Source organism: Myxine glutinosa, chromosome 11 (genome assembly GCF_964187855.1).
Source record: "Myxine glutinosa chromosome 11, kmMyxGlut1.1, whole genome shotgun sequence".
NCBI lineage: Eukaryota > Metazoa > Chordata > Myxini > Myxiniformes > Myxinidae > Myxine > Myxine glutinosa.
The window spans coordinates 121431183-121451066 of record NC_136271.1 but is presented as its reverse complement, the minus strand read 5'-3'; the positions used below and the strand labels follow the sequence as shown (position 1 = coordinate 121451066).

General features: G+C 43.3%; 1 protein-coding gene across 2 annotated transcripts in view; it reads right to left on the bottom strand.

The window, feature by feature from the left end:
• The window catches only part of PKDCC (protein kinase domain containing, cytoplasmic), a 49683-nt gene that overhangs the window by 10286 nt on the left and 19513 nt on the right, over window positions 1–19884 (bottom strand). Inside the window, exons 2-4 of one of the 2 annotated variants that reach the window (XM_068131155.2) lie at window positions 19495–19617; window positions 4904–5178; window positions 4484–4563 (exon numbers count right to left, since the gene is read on the bottom strand). In XM_068131155.2, coding sequence (XP_067987256.1) covers window positions 4484–4563; window positions 4904–5178; window positions 19495–19617 — 478 coding nt within the window. The remainder of the gene's footprint in view (window positions 1–4483; window positions 4564–4903; window positions 5179–19494; window positions 19618–19884) is intronic. The other variant, XM_068131156.2, reaches the window with a different exon arrangement.

Sequence of the window (19884 nt, the reverse complement as noted above, 5' to 3'; positions counted from 1 at the left end):
TTATTGGCCCACCTGAAGTGAGCAATGTGCTCCTGCACATTCTTGGAAATACACTTTATAATTGTTCTTTTTGAAAGAAATTTTATTAATCACAACATATCATGTTCCAGAATCATACTTTTGAGAAGGTTCTATTATATTATGAAGAAGATAAAGGAACAACAACAACAACAACATGCATTTTAAGGCCATTTTCCCTGCTAGAGCAGGGGTTAGCCTTGCAGTCCCCATGACAATCTTCTCCATTTTGCCCTATTTTCTGCATCTCTCCTTGTTAACCCCCTTGCCCGCATTTCTTCTTCCAACATCTTTAGCCATGTCTTTCTCGGTCTTCCCCGTCCTCTACTTCCTTCTACATTCATTTCCATCACTCTTCTCAACCAGTCACTTTCATCCTTCCTCAACACATGACCAAACCATCTCAACCTGTTTCTCTTCACAGCACCAATCACAGGCTCTATTCCCATCATCTTTCGCAATTCATCATTTGTCTTCCTCTCTCTCAACGATACTCCGCACATCCGTCGAACCATTCGCATTTCCACCCTTTCCAACTTTCGTTGCTGCTCTACGTTCATTACCCATGTCTCGCTCCCATAAATCATAACACTTCTCACACATGCAGCATACACCTTTCCCTTCAGCTTCAACGACACTCCCCTCCTCATCAGCACGCCACTCAGTCCCCGAAACTTCTTCCATGCACATCTCACTCCAGCAACCGTTGCCGAGTCTGATCCACCTTCTCCATTTAGCATGTCTCCGAGGTAGCAAAATGTTTTCACACCTTCCAGCTTCACGCCGTCTCCAAGATCCAACTCAACATTTCCTCCATCTGCCACTCCCTCTGTGCACACCTTACATTTTAATGTAGCTGCCACACTGGTTAATGACCCTCTCAGACCACTACATTTTTGATGAACCCACTCAGCGCACATTGTACATTGAATTGAGTTCACTCCGACACCCTTCCTGCACACAGCATGTGGCCACTTCCCAGTTCTTTCCACCTCACCACATGCTTTAGCACTTGCCATCACCTTCGTCTTTCCGATATTCACCTTCAGACCTTTTGTCTCCATACATTCCTTCCACTTGTTCATCTTTTCCTTCAGTCCATCCATACTTTGCGCAATCAACACCAGATCATCTGCATACAACAACTCCCATGGTAAACCCTCCTTTACGTTCTGAGCCAGCACCTCCATCACAGCTACAAATAGTAGTGGACTTAGTCCCGACCCCTGATGCACTCCCACCTTCACCTCAAACTCACCACTGTTCCCGTCCTTCGTCCTTACAGCTGTGCGCGCTCTATTGTACATTGCCGTCACTACTCTGATCAACCATTCCTCCACTCCTAACTTCCTCAATGCCCATGTCAATACTTTGCATGGAATCCAATCATATGCTTTCTCCAGATCAACAAACCCAAGAAACAACTTCTTCCTCTTCTCCATGTACTTCTCCTGCAACTGCCTCACAATAAAGAGCGCGTCTGTCGTTCCTCTTCCTGCCATGAATCCAAACTGCATTTCGTCGATCTTCACCTTCTTCCTTATCCTCCTCTCCAACACCCTTTCCAATACCTTCATTCCATGCTCCAATAACTTTATCGCTCGGTACGAGCCACACTCCAGAGGGTCACCTTTCCCCTTGTATAGAGGGACGAGGGTACTCAGTTCCCAATCCACTGGAATGCGGCCTTCTTTCACCACCAGATTACAGATCTCTGTCATTCTCTTCACACCCCAACTTCCTGCTGCCTTCAACATATCTCCCACAACTCCCATTGGCCCTCCCGCTTTTCTACTCTTCATTGCTTTTATCGCTTCCTCAACTTCCTTCTCAGTTATCTTCTCTGCCGGTCCTAAAACTGGGTTACTCTCTATGTTGCCATCCCATTCATTCTCTGTATTCAACAGCATTTCCATATATCTTTTCCATCTTCCTTTAATTCCATCTGGGTCCACAACGATTTGTCCCACTTCATCCTTCAAGCAACTCACCCCCATCACATTACACCTCTGTTTCGCTATCTGCTTTGCAATCCTGAATACCGCTCTCTGACCCTCTTCCGAATCCAAGCGTTCTCCGAACATTTTCCGACATGCCTCCTGCGCCTTTGCTACCTCTTTCTTTGCAGCCTTCTTGGCTGCCTTATAACTTTCATGCTCTGCTTTTTCTGCTCCCGTGCCCTTCGCCTTCTGCCACGCCTTGAACTTCTTCCTCTTCTCGTCAATCCTCTTTCCAACTTCATCATCCCACCACCATGTTTCCGAGTGCCTCGGTGGTCCTTTTGTCCATCCAAATACCTCACCAATGGCTCCCAACAGACTATCTTTCATTGACATCCAACCACTTTCAAGCTCAACCACATCATCCTCTACCCTACTCAGCCTCTCTTTTAATGCCTCCCTTACTGTCACCTCTTCCAACCTCCACACCTTCATTCTCGGTTGGTACTTCACCCGCCGAGCTCTCCTCGCACCTTTCACCCTGATGTCGCAGACAACCAAGTGCTGCTGTGAAACAGCCTCCTCCCCTGGGATCACCTTTGTGTCCCAGAGGTGCCCCCTATCTCGCCTACGCACCATCAGGTAGTCAACGGTTGTCGTCGACCCACCTGACGTGTATGTAACAAGCTTATTATCCTCTTTCTGGAACTGAGTATTACAAATCAACAAATCAGCTCCATCAGCAAACTCCAAAATCCTTTCACCTTCTCCATTTCTCACACCATATCCGTAACCCCCATGAACTCCCTTACCTCAAACCCGTCCATACTCCTTCCCACATGTCCATTTAGGTCTCCTCCTACCACAACAACTTCCTCATCTTTCACGTTTTCCATCAGCTTCTCTATCGCACACGAGAACTTGTCCTTCTCTTCATCGCTCCGACCAACCTGCGGAGCATATCCCGCGATGATGTTCAAAGAGCCTTCCAATCATCATATTCACCATCATCAACCTATCACTCACTCTAGTCACACTCACCACACTGTCTACAAACTCCTCAGAAAAGAGGACACCAACACCATTCACGCCCTCCGGGCACCCTTGCCGCACAAACTTGTATTTCTGTCCCTGCCTACCCTTCACCATTCTCACACCACTTCCCTTCCATCTCGTCTCTTGCACACAACATATGTCCACTCTTCTTCTGACCAATACTTCCACCACTTCTCCTGATCTCCCTGTCATTGTCCCTGCATTCCATGTCCCAAACCTCAGAAACAGATCTCCACTTCGGGCTGCACCCTGCCCATATGTAGTTGTAATTGTCATGGTTCTCTTTTTGAGGCAATGTTTTTATGGCCGGATGCCCTTCCTGACGCCAACCCTCTTCGTCGCCTCTTACGACACGCAGGGATACAGTGTACCTAAGAAGATAAAGGAAGATGATTTGTAATACTGGCTACCACTAAAGGTGGTGCTATTTCCGCTGCATGTATATAATGCACAGTACAAACAAAAGCACCCATCCCCAGTGACGGCAAAGCAAGCAAAAGCACCCGTCCCCAGTGACAGAAAAGCAAGCAAAAGCACCCGTCCCCAGTGACAGAAAAGCAAGCAAAAGCACCCGTCCCCAGTGACAGAAAAATCAAGCAAAAGTACCCGTCCCCAGTGACAGCCAAAGTTCCAGTTAATCTACAATTTCATGGATTTAAAAAGGTTAGTTATTTTTTACTCTTGGTTTCACTCAGAGCCAAAGCTCTGATATACTTATACTGCCCACCGGAAGTGGGGGGGGGGGGGTATTTTTTCGTTTGTTTATTTAAAGTCTTATGATTATGTTGGTATGATTCTACATGCTTCTAGCAAGCATTGAAATTGGTTTAAAATACCCTTAGTCGGGGCAGTATACTGTTTATTCTGCCAGGTGAGCACGGGGGTACTGCCCTATGTTGTAGCTTCTGAGAAGAAAACAAACACCAATTTTGGGGGGCATCCCCCTCCTCCCCCCTGGAAACGCCCAAAGGGGCAAAAAATTTTTTAGATCACAATGTTAAATGGAGGATTTTCCTTGAACAAATGTTGCAGTGCAAGGCGATCATTTAATTAAAGACTTTAAATGGAGGATAATGTTATTAACAACGCTGACATGGTTTGTTCAATTTTGTGATAAACCCAAGGTCGTATCTTAACGCACTGTTAAGAGAATGGACTCCATGTTGTATTTATATGTTTAAAATCTATCTCGTTTGGTATCATGCTCTCCTGATTGAATGACAAGCTTTTCCTGAGTGTGGAACTTGTCAAACGCAGGGCGGGAAGCAGCCGCCGGAAACCGGAGACAGCTGAATGTACAGACAGACACCATGGTTTTCATTATATAATAGATTTAACATATATACCATAGGTATCTGCTCCATTATAGATGAGTGTAAATACATATTAAGGCTACGGTATTAATTTCAATCAGGACGTTCAAGATGTAGTACATTCTCCTAGTTAAAGCACATGTTGACGTGGCTTACCTGTGGCATTCACTATTTCATCAAGAGCTGGGCGCAGTGTGGATGGGGCACTGTGCGGTAGCAGGTATGTTAAAAAGTATCTGGAAATACCAAGATTGGGGTGAAAGGCAAAAGCACAAAAAATATCACACAACATCTGCCCCCTGCCATTTATGGAAACATCATTAACCAATTGCAATATCTTCGGAAAGTTTTTCATTTAGAACTCAGCCGAAAATGTAACGTCCCTCTTTTCTTCATGTCACAGTCAATACCAATAATATTTTGGGAAAATGTCCAATTATAGTGCTGGACATAATAAAGCAGACCTAGCAGATCGATTACTTAGTATTGCTTCAGCGCCGAGCAAAGCACCTTACAGTATAGTGACTATTGACTTAATTTCCAATCAGAAATGTGGTAGAAACAGTGGTTCCTTACCTGTGTGCATTGTACAAATTCCGTCGTTCATTGAGGCCTAAACACCGGCCACGGGGTAGACTGCAAGGTAGAGAGAAGTTGTGTGAAGAGAAGTGGAGGGTGCAGTGATGGCTTTCTGTGCAGCGTGGTTCTCCTGCTGTTGCATCGTCCATATCAGAGATCTTGAGCTCTCCATCCCTGAGGACAAACTGCCGTGGGCGGAAGTCCAGCAGTGCCACAGAGCCAAGAGGGGAATGCGCCAAGTACTGCAGTAGGCGGGCGAGGCTCAGACAAATCTAAGGGTTGCAGTTCCATCGGGAAGATACAATGAGATGGTTGTGATCTTGTAAAATGTATCCAAATTTCCACAAGGCTGTGTCACATTTATTCCAGTCTTTCCCTACAAAATAAGCACACAACTGGCCTACCAAGGCCTAGCTTTAAGTACTTGGACACAAATGCCTCCACTCAAAACTACCATAGTAACTCAATGCTAAACATGCAGTGAAACAGTAAAGTTAGCTCAAAGGTAGCTCCTCTAAGCAGTCTACTTTGAGTTTGATTCCCAACAGAATAGGATTCAATTACAAACCATAATTGTAATGCTTCACAAACAGGGCGTTGCATTATATAGAGCACACCTCCTTTGTGAAGGAGAAAGTAAGTCAATCGCCTCATCTAACAGCACTGGCTTTTGGGTCTCAAAGATTCGAAGGAGCCTTTCGAAGAATGCACGTCAGGAATTTTTGTTAACTTCTGCAAGGAGTCCATGAGTAAACTACCCAGCGTATTTCCTGCCGCAAGGGACAGAGCGGGTGATTTGCCAACGAAAGATATCTTCACATCATCTCTTCTCTAATGGACAATATGTTGTGCAATGATGTCAAGATTACGCAGCGTAAATAAAACACTTTTCAACAATAATGGAAATCAAACATCAGGTATCCATCCACCTTCCTGCATGTCCTATTCAATCAGCTTTTGGAACATCATAAAGTTGGATGCACTTCCAGATGCACCTTCCCTACCTCCAGATGGTGTGGCTCAGCACACCCCAAGTTGCTTGGAATTTCGCCCAAACTTTTCGTCAATTGAGGTGTCATAAATATAGTGCCTCAAATGATGAGAATAAATTAAACTGAGTTTTGACTAAACACTTGATCAACAATGAACTATTGATAAACTTAACGGAAACTCAGTATTACATCTTTACTGATCAGGTCATTTTGTAACCTTGAAATTGGAGAAAGATGTTCTGGTATTAAATACAAAACTATAACTAGAACGGGCACTCGGTAGAGCGCATACCTTCGCCGCAACTACTGTTCTGTACTTGGCATGGGAGTGTAGGGAACAGAACAACAAAAATACGATTTTGACCTTTTCGTGACCTTGACCTTGACCTTTGACCCGATTGCTCCCAAAATCTAATCAAATGTGTCCCGTATAATAACCAATCATCCCACCAAATTTCATGCAATTCGGTTGAATACTTTTTGAGTTATGCGAATAACATACACACACACACACACACAGACATACAAATAAATACACAGCGATCAAAACATAACCTTCCGCTTTTGCAAAGGTAATTATACTGAAATTGTAATTAATGTATTATTTGGGCCACAATGAATTATTATTCAATGCCAATGAGATATTGATCCCGAATCAATGGATCAATAAATTTCTCCTCTATAGTGCTTTTCATTTCATTTGCTTTTCAGTTCCTGGTGTGTACCCCGGTTTAGAATAGGTACACCGTATCCCTGTGCACCGTAAGAGGCGACTAAGGGTTGGCGCCAGGAAGGGCATCCGGCCATAAAAACATTGCCTCAACCAGGGAACCATGATTGTCATGGGGCCCGCAAGGCTAACCCCTGCTCTGGCGGGGAAAATGGCCTTAAAAACGATCATTCATCCATTCATTCATTTTCATAGTGCTTTTCATTTGGAACCAAAAACTCAACACACATGAAAACTAGAACGGGCACTCGGTAGAGCGCATACCTTCGCCGCAGCTACTTTTGTTGCCAAAATAAAAGACTACAAGATCTGTGTAGCAAAGCATTTTGGCATTAGTTTCATACAAATTGGACACAAATTGACCGCGCTATGGTAAAAAGACGATTTTGACCTTTTCATGACCTTGACCTTGACCTTTGACCCGATCGATTCCAAAATCTAATCAAATGGTTCCCGGATAATAACCTATCATCCCACCAAATTTCATGCGAATCGGTTGAATACTTTTTGAGTTATGCGAATAACATACACACACACACACACACACAGACATACAAATAAATACACAGCGATCAAAACATAACCTTCCGCTTTTGCGAAGGTAATTAGAACAGCACTTGGTAGAGAGCAAACCTCCGCTAGGCTAAACAGTTTATGTTTTGTATCCACTGATAGGCCGGATCTGGATCCAGACCTGAACCAAAATCAGCTTGTTCCAACTAACTCATCCTAACTAACTCATCCTAACTAACACATCCACCAAGTTTTGTCATAATCCATTCACAACCTTTTGAAACATCAATATATCGTTTTTGTCCCCATCACTCAAAGGTGAAGAATCACTTATTAATTTAAAAAATGATCGTATTTCGATCTTCAGAAAAATCGAATCGATTCCAATTCTCCCTCGTCAGACACACAACCTGTCCACTAAGTTTCATCCGAATCTGCCCATAACCTTTTGAGATATCCTGTTCACAGAAAGACAGCCAGAAAAACAGACAGACAGGGGTGAAAACATAACCTATGCCCACCTTAGGTGGCAGAGGTAAAGAATGAAGAGGGAAGAAGAGTAAAATATTAAGTAAAAGTAGAAAGATGAAATTTTCGGAGATTTGAAAAATATAATTGATGAGGTTGTGCGGATTAAAAAAGGTGTGAAGCTCATTTAATTTCAAGGTTAAAATTGTCACTCCAGTAATCCAGGTTTTTGAGGGGGGTGGTTTCACGAGGAAAGCATTTTCTCCGACAATTTTTTTTATCGTAGGTACCGGTACTACTTGGGTCATGAAGCAAATTCGATTTCCTATTTTGGGATGTGGACAAAAATGTTTGTAAACCACTGTTCTAGGGGTCTAAATAGTATAAAAGGTCTAAAGGGATAAGGGATCTAAAAGGTGTCTGAAGTGTCAAAAGAGTACTTAAGGTAAAAGTGTTTTTCGTGATCTAATGGGTATTAAAGGTTCTTAAAGGTCTGAGGGGATCTTCGAGGTCTTGAGATTAATAAGGGTCTTGAGGTTATTAAGGGTCTTGAGGTTATTAAGGGGCTTGAGGTTATTAAGGGGCTTGAGGTTATTAAGGGTCTTGAGGTTATTAAGGGTCTTGAGGTTATTAAGGGGCTTGAGGTTATTAAGGGTCTTGAGGTTATTAAGGGTCTTGAGGTTATTAAGGGTCTTGAGGTTATTAAGGGGCTTGAGGTTATTAAGGGGCTTGAGGTTATTAAGGGTCTTGAGGTTATTAAGGGGCTTGAGGTTATTAAGGGTCTTGATGTTATTAAGGGTCTTGAGGTTATTAAGGGTCTTGAGGTTATTAAGGGTCTTGAGGTTATTAAGGGTCTTGAGGTTATTAAGGGTCTTGAGGTTATTAAGGGTCTTGAGGTTATTAAGGGTCTTGAGGTTATTAAGGGTTTTCAGGTTATTAAGGGTCTTGAGGTTATTAAGGGTCTTGAGGTTATTAAGGGTCTTGAGGTTATTAAGGGTCTTGAGGTTATTAAGGGTCTTGAGGTTATTAAGGGTCTTGAGGTTATTAAGGGTCTTGAAGTTATTAACGGTCTTGAGGTTATCAAGGGTCTTGAGGTTATCAAGGGTCTTGAGGTTATCAAGGGTCTTGAGGTTATCAAGGGTCTTGAGGTTATCAAGGGTCTTGAGGTTATCAAGGGTCTTGGGGATTTATGGGGTCTTTGGGGTGTCAAGAGGGGTCTGGAATTCGTATGCATGCACGGACGGCTCCTATTATATATAGGAAATACATGACAACATAAAAACTCGGTAAACATACTGGCAAATGGAGTACATAAAGGACCAAACAGTCAGAAATTGCAGTGGTATTAGGGTAGGATGAAATTTCAGGTGGAAGAAATGAGAAATTGAGAAAGTTGGCTACGGGTGGGAGGCGGATGGAAAGAAGTCAGGTATGCAGTTTTGAGGGAAACGTATGTATGAGAATAAAGATTGTATTCAACTTGTGGCTTGATGATGGAGACAGTTCAAAGTGATATAGAGGTTTTAAATACTGAACTGAAATTTTGGAGTTATACATTCTCCAAAACAAAAGTTGGCTCAGTAAACTACGGAAGGATATCATTCCAGATTGTAATGTTTGGAACATTTTCTCGATGTCTCATCTATAAACTGTTTCTCAAACCTGCCAAACACCACCCTGAACACCACCTTTCCACCAGTTGGCACTCCATATATACTCCAATCATGGTTGAAAGGAACATCACATGAGCCAAGAAGGGATTTTGCAATTTTAAGCCACAACACAGCCTTTAACTACATTGGATGACGGGGGTGGGGGGGGGGGGGGCCCTTGAAAATCTCAAGGCTTGATGTTATGAGAAGTGCTTAAAGTGGACAAGGGAACAAAGCACAGTGTGCATTTGATGTTTGTAAGTAGTAAAGGGGGGGGAGGGGAGGGGGGGTTGAAATGCAACTTCAGAGAAGAAAAGGAAAGAGGGTGGATGGAGTTGATAAGGGAAAAAGAGCTTGGAGGAAAATAGTAAGTCGGTGAAAGGGTGATATTGGGAAGTGAAAGGAGGAGTGGGAGCGGGGGTTTGGATGGGGAGAGTTGGGGATTTTCCATCGTTTTAGATACGTAATATATGGATTGAAGGTTTGTCAAAGGATGTAGGTATTTGGGGAAGAGGACAAAGACATGGATTATAGAGAACAAGCTGAAGTACCTGGCATAACGTGGACGTGTGGGGGGCAGAGTGGCAGGGGATGGAGGATGGGAAGGGTGGAGGGGAGGGGAATGGGGGATGTGATGGGGGGAGGGGAGGGGGAGAGGAATGGGAGAGAGGGAGGGTAGAGATATATACGAGTAATATATCTTTTTGGGGGTGGGGGGCTTTTACAGGCCCCTCCGGTGTTTTTTTTGGGGGGGGAGGGGACAAATTTAGGTGTGCATAGAGTGCTTTAACCTCAGAATTGACCAGTTAAAAAAGGAAAATATAATACCCACTGCCACCACCACTAGGTGGTGCTACACGGTACACATTCACATAGATAATTTATACTTGGTCAGGTGAAGAGGAACGGAGAGACGGAATTTAGGTTTTTTTGGGAAATTTAGTCTTTGCTGTGCAGAGGAGTTTTGTCTAATTAGTAACGCATGTCTTCTTCATCACCTATTAAAATTGTGCAAAATGAGTGTTAAACTGCACTGGGTTCGTCGTTGGGACAGGAATTGAACCCAGATTAGACATAGAATTGCTATCTCTCTGACAGCCGATTACACAATCGTTACTATGGTAATCTAAATTCAATCAGTGTGTCAAAAATGAAATATGCTACATGATGATAATTCAAATTGCCTCTATGGTTAACAACGTTCCACATGGTAACAGCTACAAGAATATCACAATCACTGTTTGTTACGAGTTCAGTAAGTTCCAGATCCATGCGTTAATGCGCACCACTGCCTCAACATTCTACATCCGCACCCCTGCCTCCACACTATATCCGCACCACTGCCTCCACACACTACATCTGCACCACTGCCTCCATACACTACATCTGCACCACTGCCTCCACACACTACATCCGCACCACTGCCTCCACACACTACATCCGCACCACTGCCTCCACACACTACATCCGCACCACTGCCTCCACACACTACATCCGCACCACTGCCTCCACACACTACATCCGCCCCACTCCCTCCACACACTACATCCGCACCACTGCCTCCACACACTACATCCGCACCACTGCCTCCACACACTACATCCGCACCACTGCCTCCACACACTATATCCGCACCACTGCCTCCACACACGATATTCGCACCACTGCCTCCACATTCTACATCCGCACCACTCCCTCCACATTCTACATCCGCACCACTCCCTCTACACACTATATCTGCACCACTGCCTCCACATTCTACATCCGCACCACTCCCTCCACATGCTACATCTGCACCACTCCCTCCACACACTACATCCGCACCACTGCCACCATTTGATAAACACTCACCAATGGCACCACTCGCTCTATCCTCATCATTGCCACCTCATCACTGGTCGTGATCCTGTAAAATGCTGTAATATTTTGTTCAAGTACTGCTAAATGGAAGGGTTTTGAAAGTGCCAAAAAGGCGATTTGTGTTCTCCAGTATTCAAGTACGGTAACTATATCATTATTGTGTATTGATATAAAATAAAATATTTTAAAGGTTTTAGAAAACTTTTTTTGGAAGTCATCTTCTACACCACCTTATTTAACCCGTAAAATGTAACCTGGGATTTTGAAGACCCAAAACCACATATTTTCGAAAAAAAAAATTGAACCATTTTTTCTAAAAAATAATAAAAAGTTATCAATTGCAGATTAATCTCGTGTTCGTCTTAAAATACTGCAAAGGTTTTCAATTTTATTTGTACATACTATTATTGCAATAAATGATTCGAACATTTTTTTCTAAAGAAAATTTCCTTCGGGGAGGGGTGGGGTGAGATCCGAAAGACCCGGGGTTGTCCAGATGTTGCTGCGGGATGAAGGTTATCTATTAATGGTTAACACGTTGTATTAGTTATTTGTGCCTGTTGTTTGTGTCCTTTATGACATCTTCAAAAGCAGTACGTTTCCTGTTTGGAATGATTTTCAAATTTGTTTCACCGCCAGATAGGTAGACAGAGTAAGGATATTGTTTCACTCCTCTCTGCGCATGCGCGATCGAGACGAACTCAGAGCCAACGTTTTGATAAGCTCCAGGTTCGTTTTCCAATTCATGTTCAGATTCGTGTTCAAAATATATTATATTGAACTGAAATTAAATTGTTCCTCAATCATTGATGTTTGACCTGACATCATGACTCCACCATTGGATAGGCCTTGACTGCCTGTAGTGAAACGGTCCAACCTATAGACTTAGCGCTCGCCAAGCCAGCTGTTCCTCATCAACCGTTTCCAATGGAGTGCTTGCTCGAGTAACTAAGCCACTTGGCGAGCGATCTACGAGAAACTTGGTAACTGAACACAGCCCTGCAAAACTGGAGGTTCTTGGAAGTATTACGAGGCAATTTGTGTTATATAGTGTTCAAATATATAATTCAATTTAGTTATAGGTTAAAAGATGTTTAAATGCATATAAATAAAAACTAGAACGGCACTCTTTGACGTCACGAACGGCAAGCCTGGTGTTGGCTTAGCGGTTAGGGTGCTGGCTTGAGGATCCGAGGATCCTGGGTTCAAATCCTGGTCAATCGCTGAATTAACACCAGGGGGGTTGACTCGGCCTGTCATCCTTCCGTGGTCATCAAATTGAGTACCAGTTCACTGGTAATTCCCTGTGTGTCGCAAGAGGTTGGTAACAGGGTTGGTGGCAGGTAGAGCATCCGGCCATAAAACATCACTTCAAAAAGGGGGCCGGTGCCAGAAAAAGGCCAACCCCTGCTTTGCAGGGAAAAATGGTGCCGAAAGGTGGTTCTTCTACTCTTTGACGTCACGGCGTCGACAAATATGCCTCCACCCAGATAATTACATCATTACGATACTTGTACCAAGTTTTATTTAAATCCAATCAGCTGTTTATAACTCATCACATTTTTACCTGACATGACCTCCGACCCCAAAATTTAATCAGTTCATGTTTACATCATTATACATACCTGTACCAAGTTTTAATTTAAATCCCTTCAGCTGTTGCCAAGTTATCACATTTTTACCTGACATGACCTCTGATGTTTGGCCTTTGACCTCGGGACCCAGAAATCTAATCTGTTAATCTTTACATCATTATACATAACTTTTTTTTTTCTTCTTTTTTTTTTTTGTATACTGAATCGAGGCTCGTGAAAGAGCTAACATTTATTTCACAAACAAATCAACCAGACAAACAAAATATACAAAAAGAGGGAGCGGAAGACAAGATGGGGAGAGAAGGGGAAGCACACAACCACAACATTTGAGAGCAGGGAGAAGTGTGGGAGGGAGAGGGCTTGGGGGGAGGAGGCGTGGGAAGGGGGGGGGGGGGTAGAGGTATAAAACACAAGGCGACCGAAATTCAAATACCTGTACCAATTTTGAATTATATCACCCCAGCCATTCTCAAGTTATAGACCTACAGTCATGTGAAAAAGTAAATACACCCCATGTAAAGTTTTGACTTTTTCAACATACAGACTTGCATTTAATATGGAATTTTTTTTTTTCTTGACTTGGGTTTACTTTCTTAACTCAGTATATCAATCTGGTGAGTTTCTTTTACACTTTGGTGATTTATTTGTTAAAAGAACCATGTCACTGATTGTCTGTCGCAGCAAGAAGTCAACAACTGGATTATATCACAGGTGGCGTGGCAAAATGTACGGACAGGTGCATTTGACGATTGGCTTCACAATCGGGTATATAAGGGTTGTTGCGTTCTGTATTAGTGGAAAACAACTGCTGCACGTCTCCAAAAGTTATTGCCGCTTCCTCTGGAGATGGTCCGTCAACTCGACAATGCTGTTTGTCATGGAGTGGTGGCTTTACGAAATTACGGCATGAAACAGCGTGCTATTGCTCGGCAGTATGGCATCACTCAAGGTCAGGTGTCAAAGATCCTGAAACGAAATGCTCAGAGGGGTGTCCCTACTCCAATACCGAGGCCAGGACGTCCCCGCAGAACCACCAGGAGGGATGATCGCCAGCTGCACTGGTTAGTCCGCAATGGCCGTACCAAGTCAGCTAATTGGCTTAGGGCTGCCTGGCAGCAACTGACAAATGTGCCTGTATCCAGAAGGCTAGTCAACCAACGACTGGTTCAAGCAGGCTATCCTGCCAGGCATCCCCTGAGAAAGCCACGCCTGACCAGACAACACCGCCAGCGCCGATTGCAGTGGGCCAGAGAGCACCGTCAATGGCAGCCAGGACACTGGAATCACGCGATCTTCAGTGACGAGTCTAGATTTCTGGTCTATCGTCAAGATGGCCGCATCCGAGTCCGCAGACAAGTGCATGAAGCCGACAACAAAGATTGTATAGTGCCAAGAGTCCAAGCTGAAGGTGGTGGGGTGACCGTTTGGGCTGCTTTTCATGCAGGGGGCAAAACTGACCTGGTTGTTCTGAATGGAAACCTGAACCAGTTCAAGTACAGGGCCATTCTGGAAGAAACATTGCTTCCATTTGCTCGTGCAGCCTTTCGAGGAAACTTTGTCTTCCAAGATGACAATGCATGGCCTCATCGTGCTCGCATGATCCAACACTTTCTTGCTGACCGTGGTGTAGAGCATATGGAGTGGCCTGCCATGTCCCCGGATATGAATCCGATAGAGAACTTGTGGGCAGAATTAACGCGTCAAATCGTCCAATTGGACCAGCAGCCGACCTCTGTTGGACCAGCAGCCGACCTCTGTGCGTGAATTGCAGCAGGCTATTGTCACTGCATGGCAAGCGATTCTTGTCCAAACCTTGGCAAATCTCGTGAACAGCATGCCTCAACGTGTACGTGCTCTCCTGAATGCTCGTGGGGGTTACACGAAGTACTGAACTGTAATTTTACTGTCCGTAATCCCAGTCGTAATTTAACTTTTGTTTAAAAAAATTTGGGCTAATGTGCAAAATAAAGAGATACTTCTGGAAAACGTACAAAAGTTTAACACAGTACTGTCCATGAATTGAGTTCGATATCGGTTTACATCACTTTCAGGGATCAATTAATTTTTTTCGAAATGTCAAATGTGGTTTTTGTTTCTTTTAAAGGTCACATTAACAAAATCTAGAATAATTTCAACATTATTCCAATGAACTTTTGGTTCTAAGACATCTTGAAAAGTAAGTTCACCCCCACAAAAAAATATTCCATATTAAATGCCAAGTCTGCATATCAACATACAGCTATTTGATCTTCATTTCAACAATATTGAAAGATAAAGGTGATACAATATAATATTATTATATTGGCATATAATATTGTACTTACTTTTTCCACATGCGAAATTTGCATTTATGTTTATTTAAATTATACAATGGACTACAAAATGTAAATGTTTCATGATATTTGTTATATTATATATCACCTTTATCTATCAATATTGTTGAAATGAAGATCAAATAGCTGTATGTTGAAATATGTTGAAAAAGTCAAAACTTTACATGGGGTGTACTTACTTTTTCACGTAACTGTATTAGACTTTGACCTATGACCCCAAAATATAATCAGCTAATATTTGCATCATTATACATACCTGTACCAAGTTTGAATTAGATCACTGTAGCCGTTATCAAGTTATAGACCTATTACAGACTTTGACATTTGATGTATGACCTCTTGACCGCAAAATCTAATCAGTTTATCTTTACATGATTCTACATAATTATACCAAATTTGATGAGAATCCCATCACTGGTTAACAAGTTATCGCAGTAACAGAATTTTTACCTAACATGACCTCTGACCTTTGCCCTTGTGACACCAAAATCTAATAAGTTCATCTTTACCTCATTATACATACCTGCACCAAGTTTGACTAAGATCCCTTCAGCCGTTCTAAAGTTATCGTGGTAACGAAAACCTATCACGGATGAACGGACAGACGGACAACCTGAAAATATAATGCCTCCGGCGACTTCGTCAGCAGAGGCATAAAAATACGGGTTCCACCGCCATTTTCTCCAGGGTCTATTACATCACCCGATCTAACACATTACATTAGTTATTCGTGCCTGGTGTTTGTGTCCATTATAACATCCTTATGAACAGTAAGTTTCCTGTTTGGAATGATTTTCAATGTTGTTTGACTGCCAGGCAGGCAGACAGGGGCAAGTATTACCTTCCACGTCTCTGCACATGTGCGATCGGGACACATTCAAAGACAAAGTACGGTAAAACGGACAGACAGACATTAAATGGCTGTTATTTGTATCATCGTTGTTAAGACAGCTGTGCGGTTCATGCGGACTCATTGATAAAAGACCCTGCATGCAATCACCAATCCGACAGATTGTACCAATCACCAATCCGACAGATTCTACCAATCACCAATCCGACAGATTCTACCAATCACCAATCCGACAGATTGTACCAATCACCAATCCGACAGATTGTACCAATCACCAATCCGACAGATTCTACCAATCACCAATCCGACAGATTATATCACCAATCCGACAGATTCTACCAATCACCAATCCGACAGATTCTACCAATCCCCAATCCGACAGATTCTACCAATCCCCAATCCGACAGATTCTACCAATCCCCAATCCGACAGATTCTACCAATCCCCAATCCAACAGATTCTACCAATCCCCAATCCGACAGATTCTACCAATCCCCAATCCGACAGATTCTACCAATCACCAATCCGACAGATTCTACCAATCACCAATCCGACAGATTCTACCAATCACCAATCCGACAGATTCTGATTCGACCAATCCGACAGATTCTACCAATCACCAATCCGACAGATTCTGATTCTACCAATCCGACAGATTCTAACAATCAGCATATCCGACAGATTCTAACAATCATCAATCCGACAGATTCTGATTCTACCAATCCCCATATCTGACAGATTCTAACAATCAGCATATCCGACATATTCCACCAATCATCAATCCGACAGATTCTACCAATCACCAATCCAACAGATTCTACAAATCACCAATCCGACAGATTCTACCAATCACCAATCCGACAGATTCTACCAATCACCAATCCGACAAATTCTATCACCAATCCGACAGATTCTACCAATCACCAATCCGACAGATTCTACCAATCCCCGATCCGACAGATTCTACCAATCCCCAATCTGACAGATTCTACCAATCCCCAATCTGACAGATTCTACCAATCCCCAATCCGACAGATTCTACCAATCCCCAATCCGACAGATTCTACCAATCCCCAATCCGACAGATTCTACCAATCCCCAATCCGACAGATTGTACCAATCACCAATCCGACAGATTCTACCAATCACCAATCCGACAGATTCAATCACCAATCCGACAGATTCTACCAATCCCCAATCCGACAGATTCTACCAATCCCCAATCCGACAGATTCTACCAATCCCCAATCCGACAGATTCTACCAATCCCCAATCCGACAGATTCTACCAATCCCCAATCCGACAGATTCTACCAATCCCCAACCGACAGATTCTACCAATCACCAATCCGACAGATTCTACCAATCACCAATCCGACAGATTCCGATTCGACCAATCCGACAGATTCTACCAATCACCAATCCGACAGATTCTGATTCTACCAATCCCCATATCCGACAGATTCTAACAATCAGCATATCCGACAGATTCTACCGATCATCAATCCGACAGATTCTGATTCTACCAATCCGACAGATTCTAACAATCAGCATATCCGACAGATTCTAACAATCAGCATATCCGACAGATTCTACCAATCATCAATCCGACAGATTCTGATTCTACCAATCCCCATATCTGACAGATTCTAACAATCAGCATATCCGACAGATTCTACCAATCATCAATCCGACAGATTCTGATTCTACCAATCCCCATATCTGACAGATTCTAACAATCAGCATATCCGACATATTCTACCAATCATCAATCCGACAGATTCGACCAATCACCAATCCGACAGATTCTACAAATCACCAATCCGACAGATTCTACCAATCACCAATCCGACAGATTCTACCAATCACCAATCCGACAGATTCTACCAATCACCAATCCGACAGATTCTACCAATCACCAATCCGACAGATTCTACCAATCACCAATCCGACAGATTCTACCAATCACCAATCCGACAGATTCTACCAATCACCAATCCGACAGATTCTACCAATCACCAATCCGACAGATTCTACCAATCACCAATCCGACCGATTCTACCAATCACCAATCCGACCGATTCTACCAATCACCAATCCGACCGATTCTACCAATCACCAATCCGACAGATTCTACCAATCACCAATCCGACAGATTCTACCAATCACCAATCCGACAGATTCTACCAATCACCAATCCGACCGATTCTACCAATCACCAATCCGACCGATTCTACCAATCACCAATCCAACCGATTCTACCAATCACCAATCCGACCGATTCTACCAATCACCAATCCGACCGATTCTACTAATCACCAATCCGACCGATTCTACCAATCACCAATCCGACCGATTCTACCAATCACCAATGCGACAGATTCTACCAATCACCAATCCGACAGATTCTACCAATCACCAATCCGACAGATTCTACCAATCACCAATCCGACAGATTCTACCAATCACCAATCCGACCGATTCTACCAATCACCAATCCGACCGATTCTACCAATCACCAATCCGACCGATTCTACCAATCACCAATCCGACCGATTCTACCAATCACCAATCCGACAGATTCTACCAATCACCAATCCGACAGATTCTACCAATCACCAATCCGACCGATTCTACCAATCACCAATCCGACAGATTCTACCAATCACCAATCCGACAGATTCTACCAATCACCAATCCGACAGATTCTACCAATCACCAATCCGACAGATTCTACCAATCACCAATCCGACAGATTCTACCAATCACCAATCCGACAGATTCTACCAATCACCAATCCGACAGATTCTACCAATCACCAATCCAACAGATTCTACCAATCACCAATCCGACCGATTCTACCAATCACCAATCCAACAGATTCTACCAATCACCAATCCGACCGATTCTAGCAATCACCAATCCGACAGATTCTACCAATCACCAATCCGACAGATTCTACCAATCACCAATCCGACCGATTCTACCAATCACCAATCCGACCGATTCTACCAATCACCAATCCGACAGATTCTACCAATCACCAATCCGACAGATTCTACCAATCACCAATCCGACAGATTCTACCAATCACCAATCCGACAGATTCTACCAATCACCAATCCGACCGATTCTACCAATCACCAATCCGACAGATTCTACCAATCACCAATCCGACAGATTCTACCAATCACCAATCCGACAGATTCTACCAATCACCAATCCGACAGATTCTACCAATCACCAATCCGACAGATTCTACCAATCACCAATCCGACAGATTCTACCAATCACCAATCCGACCGATTCTACCAATCACCAATCCGACCGATTCTACTAATCACCAATCCGCCCGATTCTACCAATCACCAATGCGACAGATTCTACCCTGCGAGGAATCAAACCCAGACGAGACATCTCAAACGTAAGTGTGCTACCTCTGCACCATCATGTTTGACATAGGATAAGGTAATTAAATAAAAAGGATATAGATACAAGGCAAACTGAACATACAAACTGACTTGAGAAAAATGTAAATCCTTGAAACATCAAGTGCAGTAATCCACACCGAAGCGGAAGAGCAACATAGATTGTACCCGGAATCTCTCCTCCCAGGATGTTTGTAAGAGCTGGATCATGTCCAGTGGAGATCCAAGTTCTGTAATGGACGTCAGCCTGTCTGCGATGTCGTTGCTCTCTCGTAAACAATGGCCATACAGCTGATGAGGAAGGGGAAACAAAGAGGAAGGATTGAAAAGAGGTAAATGGGGCAGATATAACTCAGAATGATCGATGTGATTATTCCCTTTAACTTTTCAATCGGGAAGGATAAGGGATATGTTCCGATTCTGGTGCAGCTTACTCTGTTGCAGAACATGCTGCTGCCAAATCACTTTCTCGGTAATGGTTACACTGGGTGGTTTGCCATTGCCTTCCCAGCAGTAGTTAGGGCAGGGATTTGGAATTTGTTCATGATGTCGGCGATA